This window comes from Mesocricetus auratus, unplaced genomic scaffold (genome assembly GCF_017639785.1).
Source record: "Mesocricetus auratus isolate SY011 unplaced genomic scaffold, BCM_Maur_2.0 Super-Scaffold_100707, whole genome shotgun sequence".
NCBI classification, from domain to species: Eukaryota; Metazoa; Chordata; class Mammalia; order Rodentia; family Cricetidae; genus Mesocricetus; species Mesocricetus auratus.
The window spans coordinates 13870484-13889986 of record NW_024429269.1 but is presented as its reverse complement, the minus strand read 5'-3'; the positions used below and the strand labels follow the sequence as shown (position 1 = coordinate 13889986).

Genomic DNA, 19503 nt, shown 5'->3' with positions numbered 1-19503 from the left:
CATTACATAAAAATTATTTCTTCAGTGAAGTCAGATATAGATCACACTGATAACACTGTTTCTTTGGAAGGGGTTCTTTTTGGAAAGTTAAAGCTAAAGACAGAATCCTTGTTGGAAACTTAAAATTTTTCTTTATTCATATTTGTCCATGTATATTGTCCTCTGACCTCTACGTGCATGCCAGGTCAGATGGCAACTTACAGGAGTTGGTTTTTCCTCCCGATGTGTGGATTCAAGGGATTGAACTCAAGTCATCAAATGTGATAGCAAGGCCTTTCCCTGGAGCAGGAATAATAAAAATCCAGAGACAGATGTTGGGGTTAAAGCTGAAGATCAGAAAAGCAAAGTGGCCAGCGACTAGAGAGTTCTCACCTCTGCCAGGGCTCAGACCAAAGGGGCGTCCACCAAACTTCAGACTGCTCCCGACGGCACTGCTCCTCAGGCTCACTGAGACTGTACTGAGTCCCTGTTTCCTCTCTCCACCCAGCGTATCACTCCTGTTTCCACCTCTCTAGGGCTGGGACTAACAGTGTGAGCTCTGCTCCTCTTTTCCACTGATTCACTCTCATATAGCCCAGGTTGGCCTTTAATTTACAGAGATCATCTGCCTCTGTCTCCTGAGTGCTGGGATTAAAGGTGTGCACCACCACCACCCAGTTTGTATAGCTAACTAGTGTGGCTCCTGGGATGAAAGATGTGTGCCACCACTGCCTGGCCTCTGTGGCTAGCTAGTGTGACTAGCTTTGCACTCTGATGTTCAGGCAAGTTTTATTTGTTAGATCATAAACAATATCATCATATTTCCCCCACTGAGCCATCTCAAAGGCTCAGTTGTTGGGACCTTTAGATACCTACAGTTCAAGAGTATGAAGAAGAAATGGAATTCTATGTAAAAACCCTTTAAAGTCATACCAAATGACTGCTTATTTTGTTCACTTGTTTTCATCATCAAAACCCTGCCACCTTCTCCCTGAACCACCAGATCCATGAGGAAGTTCCTTGTATGTCTGCAAACACCTCTCAGTAAGCATTAACTAAGATGTTGATAATAGAAATAATTTTTATCCTAGTGACCTGGACCTGATTGTTTCCATCTTTTGCCTAGAGAGTTGTCAGTCTTGAGAAAGGAGAACGGAGAACTGAAGAAATTTCTAGCCATCCTAAAGGTGAATAAAATAGATTTCATTTATTTACTTGTTTTGGTTTGGTGTTTCTAGGCATCAGTCAAACTCAGGGCTTTGCACATGCTAGATAAATGCTCTATTACTGAGCTACATCCCCAGGCGTCTCACTGTGTAGTTTAAGCTAGCCTTGAACTTACCATTGTAGTTCAGGCTGGCTTTGAACTCAGAACCCTTCTGCCCCAATCTCCTGTATGGGAAGACTTCCACCCGTACCACTGTGCCCAGATGAAATAGGTTCTCTTTACTATTATTTTCTCTCTCATCTGTCCATCTTCCTAGATGACTAAATAAAACAGTGCTTCCCAGCAAGTTCACAATGTTTGTACAATAGGTACACTCTAGTAAATGAAAAGGGGTACAGAAGACCTTGGAGAGTTGAGAGCATCAATATTTTGACCCATTCTGAAATGTCAGTGAGTCATGCTACAACTGATAGGAGGATCTCATCAAAAAGCATATTTCAACTTAGTATTTCTCTTGAAGAAGTCTAAGGTGCCTCAAGACCCTTTCCTTGTTGTTTGATTTTTTTAAGATTTATTATTGTGTATATAGTGTTCTGCCTGCACATATCCCTGTACATCAGAAGAGGGCACCTGATCTCATTGTAGATGGTTGTGAGCCACCATGTGGTTCCTGGGAACTGAACTCAGGACCTCCGAAAGAGCAGCCAATGCTCTCAACCTTTAAGCCATCTCTCCAGCCCCCAATTGTTTGATATTTTTGTTTTGTTTTGTTTGAGATTGATTCTAAAATAGCCCAGGCTTTGTACTCTTAAAAAAAACGAAACTTTTATTTATTATTATTATTATTATTATTGTTAGTGTGTAAATACATTAATGTGTGTAAGGTGTGTGATATGTAATATGTGTGTGGGTGTGGGTGTGTGTGCAAGTGGCAGTCACAGGGTAACTTTAGGGAGTCAGTTCTGTCTTTCCACCATGGGAATGAGGGATCAAAAGCCTGTCCGGTTTAGACAGCAAGCATTTTTACCCACTGAGCCATCTCACTGGACCTGACTTTGAACTCTTTATATACTCAAGACTTGTCTGGAACGCCTGAGCCCCTGCCTTCGATTCCTTAGTGCTGAGATTATAGGTATGTGCCATGTGACTAGCTCCTTAGTATGCTCTTATGAAAAGAAACTCAATTTTTATTCTCTCAAAGCTAATCGTTTTCTGAGGAAATTTTTTGTCCTCCTGTTGGCAGCCGTAGCTAGGGGAGCTTGCAGATAATCTAACAATAAGACTGACAGCCATTATTACAGCCTTTACCTCTAACTTCCTCACTTCCATGTTTTCACCTACAGGGGTCTCCAGGCTGCTACTACAGAAGCAGGTCGGTTTTTACCACATTAGCCCTCTACCTTGAAATTTTCTGATTTGTTCTTCAAAACATATTCAGTTGTACAATTGTATATACCTTAATGATGATGTGTGATACATGTGTAGTGATCAATTTAAGATGCCTAGCATTTCCCTCTTCTTAATCCTTAACCATTTTCTTATGGTGGTAAGCTTTGGGCTTGTTTTTCTCAACTTCTACTTGTGTGGGCTCCAAGCTGGATAAAATGGTTGATGAATTTATCTTTTCCTTTTCTGATTCTCTGACAGAAATCTTTTTTGTTTTACTTTTGTGGCACTGGGGGCTAAGGTGTTTTGAGTACTTTACTACTGAGCTAGTGTGCTCAGGAGCTCCCTCCTTGCCTCACTTCTCTCTCTCTCTCTCTCTCTCTCTCTCTCTCTCTCTCTCTCTCTCTCTCTCTCTCTCTCTCTCCTTTCTTCCTTCCTTCCTTTTCTTTTTCTTTTTCTTTTTTTTAATGAAAGGAGTATCTCACTTTTTAGCTCTGGCTGGCCTGGAACTCACAAAGATCCACCTGCCTCTGCCTCCCAAGTGCTGGGGTTAAAGGTGTGCGCCACCAATGCACACCTTTACTAATCATTTTGAAACAGTCTCTCTGAGTTACCGAGGCTGGTTTTGAAATCTTGATTGTAATACTCACCTTTGGCTATTTTCTTATGAATTTCTGTTAATCCTTCAAAAAACTAACATGTATCACTTCTTCTGTAATGACTGTATCAAATGGAGTTGGTTTTGTTAATTCAATAAACATTCAGTACCTACTGCATATCTATTTAAGTACTGGGTGCACAACACCAAGTCTTTCTAATGATGTCTGTGCTACCAAATATTTTAATGGTGAATATTCAAAAGATAACACTTTGTAGTCACAGAAGTTACTACTTAGTCATATATAAATATCGTAGTCCTGGAGTTCTTCTTCTTTGTGGTGCTGGAATATCAAATCTCCGGCTTTGGTAAGCAAACACTCTACCACTAGTTTCTCTCTGGGACTGATTCTCTCTTAGTAGCTTATGAATCTCTCATGCTAATTGATTTAATCTCAAGGCATAGGACACAGATGTATTATATAAATGTCTGTTGAATGGATGGCTAAATGACTGTATGGCTGAATAGATGAACGAATCAGTAGACGTAAGGTTGAGAGTAATTGGTAAGACGCTACAGGAAGGAAGGAAGAAAAGACTCCAGAGCTACATTATGAATGAGAGAGAAATGGAGAGTAAAGAGACCTCAAAATGGAAACTTGGATTCTGTGTGTTGGGATGATGTCTCTACTACCAAGAAGTAAGTACTCTGTGCTTAGAGAAGCTACTGTTTTGCTATTTCTTTTTTTTGTTTGTTTTTGTTTTTTGTTTTTCGAGACAGGGTTTCTCTGTGGCTTTGGAGGCTGTCCTGGAACTCGCTTGGTAGTCCAGGCTGGTCTCGAACTTACAGAGATCCGCCTGCCTCTGCCTCCCGAGTGCTGGGATTAAAGGCATGCGCCACCAACGCCCGGCCTGTTTTGCTATTTCTTTTTTCTCCTTCTCCTGCCTTTCAAAGGAGATTTTATTTTTAAGTGTGTGTGTGTGTGTGTGTGTGTGTGTGTGTGTGTGTGTGTGTGTGTGTGTGCGCTCGTGCCTGCCTGCCTGCCTACAGAGGCCAGAAGAGATCATTAGTTCCCCTAGAGCTAGAGTTAAACGCAGTGTGAGCAGCCAGATATAGATCTTAGAAATGAACTGGAGTCCTCTGCAAGAGCAGTACATGCTCTTAACCACTGAGCCATTTCTTGAGCCTCCTAGCTACTGTTGGCTATAAACAGTGACTTACTGACTCTCTAATGTGACTTTGCTTCTGCTTGATGAGACCAGAGCTGCCTTTTCTTTTGTTTCCTTGTAGATTAGCCACACCTCGACCAGTGGGCATTACTTCCCCATCACAATCAGGTGAAAAACCAGTTCTTTCCAACCTTTTCCTCATATGGAAGTTGTTGTTTTTCCCCAGAGACCATAATATGATTTTGCTAATCTTACATATAGTGTGAAAAGCATGATATAACCAGAAAAGTACCCAAAACAGATTAACCAGACAAGGCAGAATGCACTGCTGATGGCCATTTTCTCCTACACTCTGTGCTCTTGCAGTTGCTCCACGCCCAAGTTCCCAGCAGAGCAGTCAAGTGGTCAGGTGAGTAGAAAGCCTGTTATCCAACATTAAAACTGTTGGTGACATTGGAAGATGAATGAGGTGGCTGAAAGTGACATGAAGAGAATTATGCCATGTCAAGTTTGACACCAGTTTCTTTGTATTTTTGTTTTGTTCGCATTCTTGTTTTGTCTCATTTTATGTAGTCGCTCTTCTTCTATGGAGTCCATCTCTTATACAGTGCCTGGCTTTGGTAATGTGGAACAGGTAAGTGATAGTCGCATTATTTTTCTATATTGAGGTTTCTAGTGGTTAATTAAAGCAAGGCTGTAAATCAGATATCTTAAATTTGAGCTAGGATTGGAATGTAAAAAGTAAATTAATAAAAATGTTAAAAAATCTTTTCATGTCATGTGTTTAAATATTTCTAAATATTAGAAAATGACACAGAATCAAGAGGAGTGGCTGTAGTGTAAGCATTCAAGAATTAAATGTACAGTACTTGTCATGTTCAGTTTGGAAGTAATAGAACTCAGGTCCTTAAGAGCAGTATGCACACCCTGGGAGAGCAGTATGTATGTGATGAATGGTTACAGAGAAACAGTGGGGAATTGAGAATGTAGGGAACCAGGGCATATAATTCATGGTCATTGTTTTTCTGTCAGGGAAGCAGAGGCCTGCAGGAAAGGAGCACTCCCAGAGACTCTTACACTGGTGAGAGAGGGTAGGGGAAGGTATCTGAAGCCAGCATATTCTGGCCAGAGACTAGAAATTTCTATGCACAATAATACAATGCTGTTTTGCTTTTTTCTGGAAAATGATTCTAGGTACACAAACACGTATTACAGTTTTTAAGTAATGGTATTTCTGTTCTGAAACAGATAGTGAGAAAAACAAAAAATGGAGAGATAGTCATTGAAAACTTGACCAAAGGCTGGGACTTGGATTAACGAGTAAAAGGCTTCTAACCAGAGTTTGACCCCCCAAACACACATAAAGGTAGAAGGAGAGAACCAACTAAAAACTTGTCTTCTGGCCTTCACTTATGTACCGTGGCACACACAACACAAAACACACACACACCTTCAAAAAAAAAGAAAAGAAAACCTCTGTACACACACACACACACACACACACACACACACACATTCACTTGTGTACCATTGCACACACAACACAAAACACACACACCTTCAAAAAGATAAGAAAACCTCTGTACACACACACACACACACACACACACACACACACATCTCTTCAAAAAGAAAAGAAAACCTCTGATCAGGAAAACGTAACTGAGTTGAGTTTTCAAAACCGCCACAAGATGGCAGTAGACATTAAGGCTAAAAGAAAAGTTAACCAAATGTCAATTTCTTTTGTAATGATGGCACCTTATTTCTACATTTGCTGCCATGGCACACATATGGAGGTCAGAGGGAAAGTTGCATGGAGCCAGTTCTCTCCGTCCACCTCTGTGTGGGTTCCCGAGCGCAGACTCAGGTCATGAGGCTTGAGCAGCGAGCCCTTTATCTGCTCAGCCATCTCACCAGCCCAGAAAACATCGCTGCAAACCTGAAAGGTGCTTGGCTTTTCACTGTTCATTAAAGGTAAAACTATGGGCTAATTTTTCTTAAAGTCTGTTTTAAGTCTGCTTTAAGTAAAGTCTGTTACTAGTACAACCACCTTGCTTTTCTTGTTTGCTTTCTGCATGAACCATCTTGTGTGTGTGTGGTGTTGGGATTGAGCCTCAAGCATACTCCCACTGAGACACATACACATTCTTTCCCTTCTTTCCTTCCTTGTTTGCTTCCTTCTTTCCTTCTTTTTCCCCCTTTTTAGTCAGTGCTGGAGATCATATATATACTAGGCAAATGTTCTACCACTGAGTTATATCCCAAGCCTGTTTAGATTTTTCTGTAATTTTTTCTTTTAACTTAGAATGTGTATATATGTATGCATACCAAACCATAATACATGTGTGATATCAGAAAACAGCATTGTGGAGCTGGTTCTCTCCTACTTTAGGTGGGCTCTGGAAATTGAATTCGGGTCAGATTTTCTGCCCTTTAATTTGAAACTTTAATATATAGTAGATGTAATTGCTGATAAGAACGAACTGTCATTTTACTATTTCTTTTATATGTGTAAGATTCTTTTTCTTCATTAATTCCTTTGTTACTGCCTTCCTTTGTGTTAAATTTATTCTAGTATTGCATTGATAAATTCTAGTATAGAACTTCAGCTCCCTTGCTATTTCTTTTAGTATATTCAAAATTGATTGAGATTACAACTAACAAATTTTAAAAACCTGGTTTAAATTAATTCCACATTTAGCATCAATACTATACTAAACACCATAGTTCTGTTGAATTAATATACTCAGCAACACAAATTTTAAATTATTGTCTTACACAGTTGTCTTTTAAATTTTAAGAAAATTGCACTTAAACTGTCTTTTGTTGTGTTTACCTATATAATTATCTTTCTGCATTTGAGTTACTAATTAGTGTCCTTTCATTTCAGCCTGAAAGACTCCATTTAGTATTTCTTATAAGGCAAGTTTGAGAGTGATAAATTCAGTGTCTAAATTTTTGTATGTATAAGATCATCTTAATTCCTCCTTCAGTTTTGAAAGATAGTATTATTGCATATAAATTTCTGGTTGATAGTCTTTGGGAACTTTTTGAGTGCTCTCCGGTAGCTGGTATGCCTGATGACAAAGTCAGTGCCAGTCTTGTTGAGTATTATTTGTGATGAGTGGCTTCTTCTTGCTATTTTAAGATCCGTTGCCAGGGAGAGGGCATGTAGCTCAGTTGGTAGAGTGCTTGCACAGGGTTCCTGAAGCCCTGACTTGATCTCCAGCGTGTCATGAAGTGCACATGGTGGTGCACACCTATAATTCAGCACTAGAAATGGAGGCTGAGGGAGCAGGAGTTCAAGGTCATCTTTGACTGCAATCTGGGCTACTGTCTCAAAAAAAAAAGAACAAGTCAATTAATCATTGGCTGTTATGCAAGAAGCAAAACAGAGGGAACTCTCAGAGAGTAACCTTTTTTTTTTTTTTTAAAGCTAAATGGTATTGAACACTCTGCCAGGTTTGTTTTTTGTTTTGTTTTTGTTTTTTGATTATGATTTCTCTACATAGCTCTGGCTGTCCTGGAATGTACTATGTAGACGAAGCTGTCCTCAAACTCACAGAGCTCCACCTGCCACTGCCTCCTGAGTGCTGGGATTGAAAGTGTGTGCCACCACAACTGGCCAGTTTTGTTTTTTGAGACAGGGTCTTACTGTACAGACCAGGCTGGCCTTGAATTCAAAATTATTCTGCCTCATCCTACCAAGTGCTGGGATTTTGGGCATTTGCCAAATCATGTGTATCTGCTTCTTACATTTTTTCCAGGATTTAAGTTTTTCATTATCTCCCATCCTTCAACTTCATTTCACTTCAAACCACAAGATTTCAGGTCTTTTTTCACAAAGACCTTCAGCAGTTTTCTAGTGCTGCCCATTTTCCTTTCTTGAAACAGTTCTTACTTTTTTGGGGGGTGGGTTCTCGAGACAGGGTTTCTCTGTGGCTTTGGAGGCTGTCCTGGAACTTACTCTGTAGACCAGGCTGGTCTCGAACTCACAAAGATCCACCTGCCTCTGCCTCCCCACCGCCCGGCTTGTTTCTTTCTTATTCTAAATTTCAGATTTCTCTTTGACTTCCCTGGCTTCCCCTTTGCTGGTTCCTTCTCTACCCAAGTGTAAAACAGCACTGCTCAAATGTTTGGGTGGTCCACACAAAGGATCTCAGACCTAGGGATACTTTTTTTTTTTTTTTTTTTTAGTTTTTCGAGACAGGGTTTCCCTGTGGCTTTGGAGTTTGTCCTGGAACCAGCTTTGTCCTGCCTCTGCCTCCCGAGTGCTGCATGTGCCACCACCGCCCGGCTTAAGGGATACTTTTAAAATGAAGAATATCAGGGTTTTTGTTATTTAATAGACTTTGGGTGTCTTCCTCAATCACTGCTTACCTCATTTTAAAAGATGCTTAATTAGCTGGGTGTGTTAGAGAACACTTTTAATCCCAGCACTAGGGAGTCAGAGACGGGCAAATCTTTGTGAGTTTGAGGTCAACCTGGTCTGCATAGAGTTCCAGGACAGCCAGGGCTACCTAGAGAGACTCTGTCTCAATATCCCCTCCCAAGAAAAATGTTTAGATTATATTTACTAATTCATTTAGTGTGTGCATATGTATGTGGGTACAACTGTACCACCATGTACATGTAGATGAGAAGATGTCTTTTGAAACAGATCCTCAGGTTTGACATCAAGTGCCTTATCCACTGAGCCATCTCACCAAACCATTCACCTTAATTCCTTATTTCATTCTTTCTTTTTGCTTTTCTTTTTTTGAGAAAGGGTTTCACTGTATATCCTGGAATTCACTCTGTAGAACAGACTGACCTCAAAGTCCAAACATCCACCTGCCTCTGCCTCCCCAGGACCGTGATCAAAGTATGTACTACCACGTCCAGCTTTTAAAAGAAATATTTACCATACCCACTTCAGGTCACCCCACTCCTCCCAACTTCATGGGGGTTTTTTCCCCTTAAAAAAAAATAATCCACCGAGTCCTGCCTACATGAACATATGCAATCTACCAGCCACACCCTCAAACTAAAATGACAACCCTTCAATTGCAGTAACTCCTCAGCTGAGGTGAAGTTTCATACCCTGCCCTACCATAGTGGAACTATTTCCTGGCTTTGTCTTGTAAAGCATAGCTGTTGGAGGTTCATGCATGCAGTGGTCCAGGGCATGTCCAGAAGACAGCATTTCACAGCCCTCCTCCTCCTCACCAGCCAGCTCTTATATTTTACTATCCCGTTCTCCTTTGTGCTCCCGGAGCTTCGAGGGGACCATTCGCTTTAATGTATTAGACAAGGTCTCTCACTTAAGCTTGCAGTTTTTGCTAAACTGACTGGCTACAGAACCCTAGGGATCCAACTCTCTCTGGTCCCATCCAGTGCTGGCATGTCAAGCTTGCACTGCAATGCCATGCCCAAGTTTTATGTGGGTGCTGGAGTTCCAAATGTAGGTTCTCATGTTTACACAGCAAGCACTTTACCAACTGAGGCATCTACCCTCCTCGAGCCTCCCCCCCCGTTCCTTCTGGTTCTTTTTTATACAGTTTTCTTTCTTGATTTGATGAAGCACCATTCTCATCTTTTATTTTAGCATGTTAATATTATTATTGTATGAGGGAGGGGGTGGGGAGCAGAAACTCTAGTGCTAGAACACATATGTGGCAGCCAGAAGACAACTTTGGGAGTCAGTTCTCTCCTCTCCCGTGGGTTTTCGGATCAAACCCAGGCATTCAGACCCTCAGGTTTGTGTAGCAAAGCAATACTATTATTATAATTTCTTTTTGTTTTTTTGAGACAGAGTTTCTCTTATAGTCCTTGCTGTTCTGGAACTTGCTCTGTAGACCAGACTGGCTTAAAACTGACAGAGATCCGCCTGTCTCTACCTCTGCCTCCTAAGTGCTGGGATGAAAGGCGTGAGGCACCATTTCCCTGCTATTTACTTTTTTTAAAAATACAATCTGTGGGCTGGAGGGATAGCTCAGCCGTTAAAGGCTAGGCTCACAACCAGTATATATATATATATATATATATATATATATATATATATATATAATCCGTTACCTTTTCTTCGTATGTCACATAATTTGCACACTTTGAGCATTAGTCATCTAACTGATGACTGTTCCTGGAGATCTTCCTTTTGTATACCCTTGAGGGTAGTTCAGGGTAAGAGCTTGGGCCTTTCCAGCTGCTTCCTGCACTTGTGCAGTCCTGGGCCTAGATGCTGGGCATGTGTTGGAATGTCTCAGACTCCCCATAGACATCTCATTCCTCCATTGCCCTTTATGGCTTTAGGTCTGTCTTCTCAAGCAGCCAAACACCGCTGGGGAAGAGGCTCAAAAACCTGATGGCCTTTAGTTCTAAAGCTCATCAAACCACAGTCCTGTATGTGAGGTTTTCTAGAAAATCAAACAGTTCAAATAACGACAGTTGTCTAAAAATGCAGCTTTGAGGCTCAGAGAATCTATGGCTCAGTTGGTCAGGTGCCTGCTGGGCAAACATGAGTACTTGACTTTGAATCTCCAGCACCCATGTAAAATCCAGGTATAGTGGCATGTGTCTGTAACCTCAGCACTGGGAGGTGGAGACAGGGATTTCCTGAAGTAATGGTTTGCTATCCAGACAAACAGAACTAGTGAGCTCAGATTCTGTAGGAGAGACTGTCTCAAAAAATAAGGTACTAGGGCAGGAAAGGTGGTTCAGTGGTTAAAAGCTCATATTACTCTTGCAGAAGACCTGAGTTCTATTCCCAGCACCCACATCAGGCCTGCAGCTTACAACTGCATATAACTCCAGCTCTGGGGGATCCCATGCCTTGAGCACCTGTGCTCACATGCACATATATACAGAATTGAAAAATAGACCTTTAAAAATGAAGGTACTGACTACGTGTGGTGGCATACATTTTTAATTCCAGCACTCGGCAGACAGAAGAGGTGCAGCCCTGTGAGCTCTAGAAGCCAGGGCTACATAGTGAGACCTTGTTTTAAAAAGTGTGCAGAGCAATGGGGGGAGGTGCTAAGGCTACATAGACAAATCCTGTCTTGAAAAACTTAAAAAGAAAATTGGTCAGGAGGCAGAGCAGGCAGATCTCTGAGTTTGAGGCCAGCCTGGTTCACAGAGTGAGTTCCAGGACAGCCAGGACTGCACAGAGAAACCCTGTCTTGAAAAACAAACAAGCAAATAAATAAGAAGTGTGTAGAACAATAGAAGACAGGTGACATTTCTGGCCTCCACTTACGTGTGCATACACATGCACCTATGTACAACGCAACACACAAGAGATGGCAGCTTTGAAGAACTCCAACCACATTCCTTCCCTCGAGTGACTATCAAAACTGTTTTCATCATGGTTATACCTGTTGATTTTTCAAAGCTACCATGAAGCTGGAGAAGACATGAGTATGGCTGAAAGGTTATGACATTAGCTGCTTCTACTCAACATTCACAGTTTTTTGTTTTTATTAATGTACATTTTTCCAGATTACCTCCAGATCTTTATAATTTCAGGAGTTCTGAAATGATATTCTGGCTGATTTTGCAAACTTTCTCCTTGCCTTGGATCCGGGGGATCATTTTTAGAATGCTGTATCACTTTCTTTTCACTGATGCTCCTGCTAGACAATTTCATGACTCTTGTCTTTTTTTTTTTTTCTTCGAGACAGGGTTTCTCTGTATTGTTTTGGAGGCTCTCCTGGAACTAGCTCTGTAGACCAGGCTGGTCTCGAACTCACAGAGATCTGCCTGCTTCTGCCTCCCGAGTGCTGGGATTAAAGGCGTGTGCCACCAACGCCCAGCTATGACTCTTGTCTTTAGCTATACTTTTCAGTAGCATCTTAAAGGGAAAGCACAGACATATTAAAGCACTTCAAGGGAGTGTTGGGCCCTGTCTCCACACTCAAGAAAGGGAAAAGAGTACCTTGGTGAGGTACTAAGTGACTTATGAGCCTTTTCACTTACCATTATCCCTAACCCTAAAATACATATACAAAAAAAACTTTGACCCCATTTCTTTCACACTAGCCTCTGAATCCATTCTGAATTTTCTCACTGGCTCATATTTATGCTTTCCAGAAACCCCTTCACCAGCTTCAACTCATAGCCTCTCTTACAGGTAAGAACATTGTACTTACTTTGTGTGTGTGTGGTGTGTGTGTGTGTGTGTGTGTGTGTGTGTGTGTGTGTGTGTGTGTGTGTGTGTGTGTGTTTGTATTTGAGGCAGGGTATCATGTAGCTCAGGTTGGCCTCAAACTCACTATGTAGCTGAGGATACCGTTGAACTCCTGATCCTTCTGCCCCTGCCTCCTAAGTTCTGGGATCAGGGGAGCCCACCCATGCCTAGAGTCTTGTTTCTTTTTTCTAGGGATGTATTCACAGTGATTCTGCCAACATTCCTATGGTTCCTTGTCTGATGACCTATATACTACTGGCATTCATAATCCACAATTTATGAGAATATGAAGGTGGAGAGTACTGTGTATAATATGCAGTCAAGTTATTGTCTTCTCAGTTGTAGGCAGGGTTTTCTCTCCTCTCTGACCTAAAGGCTTACACTTCATGTACACTTCTACCTTCATCTTTCCTCTGTTGTGTTTACCTTTGTTATATTGGTTGATAAGTTTTTGAGATATGTCTTGGTCTATAACCCTGGCTATCCTGGAACTCACTATGTAGACCAGCTTGGACTTGAACTTGCTTCAAGCCTCCTGCCTCTGTAGATCCCCACCTCTGGGATTACAATTAGGATGGTGTAATTCTAGCTTTATTGATGCTTTTATTTCCATTCCTTAGACCTTCATCTGCATCCTCTGGTCAGGGGATCTCTTTTGGACCATTCCTCAGTGGGGACTCAGGCCACACAAGAGTCCTCACTCCCAACAATTCTGGTAAGTTAATGTTATCAAGTTTCCTTTACAATGAGAGGAAGGTCTGAATTTTGCCTGACAAGTACAAACCTGTCCCCAGTCGAATTCTATTATATAAAGGTTGGCCTGGAGGATTAGGCTGGCTTCTTCCTCCATGTTCCCCTCAAACGGGGATGAAACCCAGGACCAGGACCTTACTATGTGTCCTAACCACAAATTAGGTTTCCTGAGACAGGATCTTGTTGTGCAGGTCAGGTAGCCTCCAACCATCAGTGAGGTCCAGGTTTACAAAAAACTTTGTGATGGCCCTGCATCTCCCTCCCAAATGTTTTAACTACAAGCATATACAACCAGGTCTGGCTTTTTTGGACATCCCATGTTGAGATTTGCTAAGAGGAATCATCAGGTAAAGGCTTTATGCCGAGTCTGGTGACATGAGTTTGATCCCTAGAACTCACAGGTGTGGAAATTGTTGCAAGATAACCAACTCCTCAAAGTTGTCCTGACATCCACATGTGCACCATGGCTCTCATGTATGTGTGTGCTGGTTTGTGTGCATGTGTGAGCACACACACAAATAAGAAATGTAGAAAATTAAGCTGTGGATTTTTAGATCCCACATTGAGCATGCTGGGAGTTCAGTTCCAAAGGTTACAAAATCCAGTGTGTTTTTCAAGTACTGCTGTTACTAGCCCTGGTGTCCTCTTCAGTCACTCACCCACATTTTTATACTGCCTCTTTCTACTTCCTGTTCAACTCCAGCCTCAAAATGTTTTGTCCTCATGCCACTGAATATAGCTGTGTTGGCATGAGAAAGAAAAGTGATATGATGGCCCATTTCTCAAACTGCTTAGCTAATTGATTTCAGACAGGGTTTCTTTCATTAGCCCAGGCTGGCCTGGATTCCCTTTGTAACTGAAGCTAGTCTCCCAGGGGTTGGGATTACAAGCATGTACTTTAAACTCACGCACGCACGAACCTTCCAGTGTAGTCCAGGCTGGCCTTGAACTGTCTATGGCCAAGTGTTCTCAAACTCATGATTCTTCTGCCTCGATTTTTTTTTTTTTTTTTGGTTTTACGAGACAGGGTTTCTCTGTTTTGGAGGCTGTCGGTCCAGCCTGGCCTCGAACTCACAGAGATCCGCCTGCCTCTGCCTCCCGAGTGCTGGGATTAAAGGCGTGCGCCACCAACGCCCGGCCTTCTGCCTCGATTTTACAGATAATAGATTTACAGACATACAACACTGTGCCAAGCTACTTAACCATTTTTCCCTTTCCAAGTAGTAGTCTTTATTTAAGAGCTCACTAGATATTGTGGCCCACAAATAACATGACTGAGAAACTGCCCAAGTAAGTTATCTGTCACAATTCTGTCCTGTCCTTTAGGTCAGAGGGAAAACAGAGTCACACCAGAGAATCTTCCTGGTTTCCAACTTCCGGTCCTACAGGTGATGTCTGGCAAGCCAAACTCGTATGTGTGTAAAACTCTTCAAATTAGGCCTTCACACTAATGGCTGAGGCTCAGAGTGGTAGAAGGTAACCACTGGTGAATGACACAGGTGTCATTGTGATAAATGGGTGTTTTCAGGATGGTCTCAGTTTCCATGATTCTACTTTACTGACATGTTTTTACAAACTAGTTTGCTGGTTTGACATTTTCTAAAATTAAGTCACATGGCAGTAACTAGTCTTGGCCAAAAGCATACTGACATTTCCAGTAGTTCCACAACAAAGTTTTTGTTTTGTCTTGGGTACTGGGTACTTTGTGCATTGTAGACAAGTACTTTCCCAGTCATCTGTATCCCCAGACCTTTTTCATTTTAAGTGAGTTACCCAGGCTAGCTGTGCATTTACAATATTCCTGCATCACTCTCCCAAACAGTTGTGATTACAAACCTGAACCATCAGCCCTGGCAATGAAAATTCCTTTTCAATGGAATGTATCTTTTGGGTAAACAAGGAAGAGTGTTTATTTATCAAGGTGAATTTATGGGACTAATCCTAATTCAAACAACAAAAGGAAAAGGGTATAGTGGAAGTTTGCAAGGAGATCCAATAAGTAAAAAAAATTCAGTCTTGCCTTTTAATTCCACTTTTGTGTCTTGGGTTTTGAGATTTTTTTTTGAGGCTATTTTCTCTGAAAGTTTCTCATGAACCAAGGGATAATTTGTTTTTGCATAATAAGGTTGGGATATATTTATTTCCATAATCCAGGATGCCCTTTTAAATTTTTTAAAAAGATGTATTTATTTTATGTATAGGAGTATTCTGTCTGCATGTATGCCTTTATGCCAGAAGAGGGCATCAGATTCCACTATAGGAGGTTATAAGCCACCATGTGGTTGCTGGGATCTGAACTCAGGACTTCTGGAAGAGCAACCAGTGTTCTTAATCACTGAACCATCTTTCCACCCCCCCACCTGCCACTCCCCCACCCCCACCCCAAAATGCCCTTTATTTTATCAGTAAGAAATCAAAATTTAAGTAGGGCCTAGTGACAGTAGCCTGTAATCTCAGCTACACAGAAACTGGGGCAAGGAGGATGGATCATAAATTCAAAGACAACCTAAGCTATAGTATGAGTTTCAGGCCTTAGTAAAACCCTGTCTGAACAATGAAAATTAGCCAGGTAATTATATCCTAGGATTTCAGGTGAAATAAGAGGATCACAAGTTTGAGGCCATCTTGAGTTAAACAGTAAGTTCCAAGCCAGGTTGGCTACAGACCTTGTCTTTGATAAAAGAATAGACAAACTAGGGATATAGGTTAATGATAAATGTGCTTGCCTGGCATATACAAAGCCTTAGATGATATCCCTAAAACAAGAGAATAAAAGGAAATTACCATCTAACAATGAAACCAATTTCTTTGCATGTAAATTGTTTTTAAGTTAAAAGGGGGGGTGTCTAGGGATGCAGCTCAGCTGGAAGAGTACATGTCCAGTGTACACAAAGCTCTGGGCTCAGTCCCTTGTACTTCATAAAACTAGGTGCATGCACTCAGGACATGGGCCAGAAATTAAAGGCATCCTTGCCCACATAACAAGCTCAAGGCCCATATTTCAATGGAGAGAAGAGAGGACAGAAAGAGAGATTTTCTTTTGTCCCTGTTGCTTTTTTTTTTAATTCTCTTTTCTAGATATTAAAAGCCCAGCATAGTGACGACAACACCTGTGATCCCAGCATTTGGGAGGTAGAATTAGGAATATTAGGAGCTCAAGGCGAGACTGAGATTCCTAAAACTGTCTCAAAACAACAAGAGACAAACAAACAAACCAAAAGCCTGGGGTTTGACCTGTAAAGAAGCAACATGGAAGAAACAAAATCCCTCTCTTAGAACCTTACAAATAGAGATTAACCTATAAGTAAATACAAGAGACCTATAAATATGAGTCCCAAGTTGAGTCTTGTTAGAAACACATTTATAATTGGGTGTAGTGGCACACACCTGTCATCCTAGCACTTGAGAGGATCAAGAGTTCAAGATCATTCTAGGCTACATAACAAGTTTGAAGGCTAGCCTGAGTTATATGAAACCTTATCTCAAAAACAAAACAAACAAACAAAAAAAACCCTGCTTCTGTGAGATACTTGAGGAATCTTATTCTGGAACTGAGTCTCATTTATAGCCCTGACTGGTCTAGAACTCACTATGTAGATCAGGCTGGCCTCAAACTCAAAGAGATCTGCCTGCTTCTGCTTCCTAAGTGCTGAAATTAAAGGTGTGCAACACTATGACCCAAACTATTAAAGAACTTTAAACACCAAGGAGTATTTTAAGTCTGATGACTCTGTATTTACATACACATACAAGTAAATATGTACATATATATGTAAATACAAAAATTTATGAATAAGAAGTATGATGCACTGAAAGGAAATGACCCCCAAAGTGAGTGGCACTATTAGGAGGTGTGGCCTTGTTGGAAGTATGTCACTGTGTTGTGGACTTTGAGGTCTCTTTTGCTCAAATATATAGCCAGCACAACATCTGCATGCACATCACCATGCTCGCTGCCTGATGATAATGAACTGAACCTCTGAAACTGTAAGCCAGCCACCCCGATTAAATGTTTTCCTTATAAGAGCTGCAGTGGTCATGGTGTCTCATCACAGAAATAGAAACCCTAACTAAGACAGGACATTAAAGACATTAAATGGCATCTAGATTTTGCTACAGTATAATTTAATAGAAAGAGGCAATAGAATATATGAATAAAATATTGGCCATGAGTTTTTTTTTTTGTTGTTGTTGTTTTGTTTTTTGATGTTGGATGATGGGTTTATTATTCTGGTCTGTCCTTTAAAACAAAATCTATTAGACTAGAGAGGTGACTCAACATTTAAAAGTACTGGCTGCTCTTTCAGAGGACCTGGGTTGGATTCCCAATACCCACAAGGTAGATCACACATGGTGGATCACAACGCTCTACCTCCAACCTCAGGGGATCTCTGATGCCCTCTTCTGTGTACAGAGGTGCACAGACATACATGTAGCAAAACACCCATAAATATAAAATTTAAAAAATAAAACATGAAGTTAATTACTGAAAAAGTACCACATCCCCAGAGATGTCAGATCTCTGCCTCCCTGGTAATGTCATAGTCAAATGTTCCTATCTTCCCAAATTTTCTCATATATTTGACATTATAATCACAAAGCACTGAAATAGTCTTGTTTCTTAAGAAGCAATAAAGCCCTCATCACAGAGGATGCATCAGATCTTAGTTTGGGCTGGACATAGTGGTACACACCTTTAGTATCTGCACTTGGGAAACCGGCAGGCAGATCTCTGTGAGTTCAAGGTCAGCCTAGTCTACATAGACAAGCTCTAGGCAAGCAGGGATAGTGAGACCCTGTCTCAAAAACAAAATTTTGGAAGTTAGTCATCATACAGTGAGATACCATGGGGAAGCAATGACAGTTGGTTTTGTTCCATTAAACTTTGATGGTTGGAAACACCCCTAATTGTCTGTTTTGTCATAACATGCAAATATGTTCTCTACTGCAGACATTCTACCAACAGAGGCAGATGGGATTAGCCAGGAGAGAAGGATGGAGCATTTCCAGATAGACATCTCTTTTTCAGGTTTGATCTATTCATAATGCTCAAGGATAGACTTTGGTGTCCAGTACCCACTAGGAAATATAGGCTTGGAAAATGTATACCAGCTGTTTCTTGGTTTTATTCTGCAGCTTGTTTTGACTTTATATTTTTCTCTCCATAACAACTTGTGGGAGTCATTTCTTTCCACCAGGTCTATCCTGGGGATACAACTCAGGTCACTAGGCTTGGCAGCCATCTCACTGGTTCAGTCTTTATCAAAGCACAAGAAAGCTTTTAGGTCTTACACAGGGCTTCAGGAAGATAATTATCTCTGCCCCATATGTACCATCTTTCATTTCCCAATTTGGAACTAAAGTTGTAGGCATCCTTGGCCTCATGCTTCCTGGTTCATTTCTGAATTTCACATTTTAGTGTTGGGCTTTACTTTCCTGTTACCAATGTTAATAAGCAGCAACTGTTCCTCACCCTAATTTATTATACATCTTTTACCCATTGTTTGTTCTACATCCAGTTGTTAGGAAATGTTTTGATTTTCCTTTGTCAGAATAGGTAGAATAGATGTCCAGCTTACCAAAGTATGTAGATTAATAAAGAGGAAAAATCATAAAAGAAGATACTCTTTTTGGCTACTGCAATTCTTGCAGGTTCTAGAACGATGGGATGAGCAAGTGGAGTTACAGCCTGCCGTCACTACTGAAGCATCAATAAATCTTGTCATCTGACTGCTGGGAACCATGTATGTGCCGACAGATGATGACTTACTGTCCTCCAGTTTTCTATTTTTATTTAATATACCAAAATGTGTCCTGAATCGTTAAATAATAAAAATACTAAATCAGAAATAATTTTAAAGTGTGCTGGGGCTTGAAATTAGGGTGTCATATATGCTAGGCAAGAGGTCTACTACTGAGTCACATACCCAGCCCTTGAATCAGATGTTAATGGACTTGACTACATTAAACCCCAGACTCAGGCTTAGTGTAGATGTAGCCCATTGGCAGAGTGCTTGGAAGGTGGAATCAGGAGGATTAGAAGTTCAACTACAGCCAAAACCCAAGGCAAGCCTATCCCCCCCCAAAAAAAATGGCCAGGCATGGTGGCACATGCCTTTAATCCCAGCACTCAGAAGGCACAGGCAGGCAGGTAGATCATAGATCTTTGTGAGTATGAAGCTGGCATGGACAGCCAAAGATACACAGAGAAATCCTGTCTTGAAAAATCACACACACATACACACATACACATAGAGAAACCTTGTCTTGAAAAATCACACAC

At 41.1% G+C, this 19503-nt stretch overlaps 1 protein-coding gene across 5 annotated transcripts in view; it reads left to right on the top strand.

Annotated features, from left to right (window-relative positions):
* Positions 1-19073, top strand: part of Rnf212b (ring finger protein 212B) — a 33651-nt gene extending 14578 nt beyond the window's left edge. The window contains exons 6-16 of one of the 5 annotated variants that reach the window (XM_040740611.1): positions 1106-1166; positions 2491-2519; positions 4422-4468; positions 4667-4709; positions 4874-4934; positions 5333-5381; positions 12371-12410; positions 13088-13182; positions 14547-14608; positions 18172-18249; positions 18873-19073. In XM_040740611.1, coding sequence (XP_040596545.1) covers positions 1106-1166; positions 2491-2519; positions 4422-4468; positions 4667-4709; positions 4874-4934; positions 5333-5381; positions 12371-12410; positions 13088-13182; positions 14547-14608; positions 18172-18234 — 550 coding nt within the window. In that variant the 3' untranslated portion in view covers positions 18235-18249; positions 18873-19073. Of the gene's footprint in view, positions 1-1105; positions 1167-2490; positions 2520-4421; positions 4469-4666; positions 4710-4873; positions 4935-5332; positions 5382-6096; positions 6275-7190; positions 7223-12370; positions 12411-13087; positions 13185-14546; positions 14609-18171; positions 18250-18872 lie in introns of those variants that run through there. The other 4 variants (XM_040740612.1, XR_005875109.1, XM_040740613.1 and 1 more) reach the window with 4 other exon arrangements.
* The last annotated feature ends 430 nt before the right edge of the window (positions 19074-19503 follow it).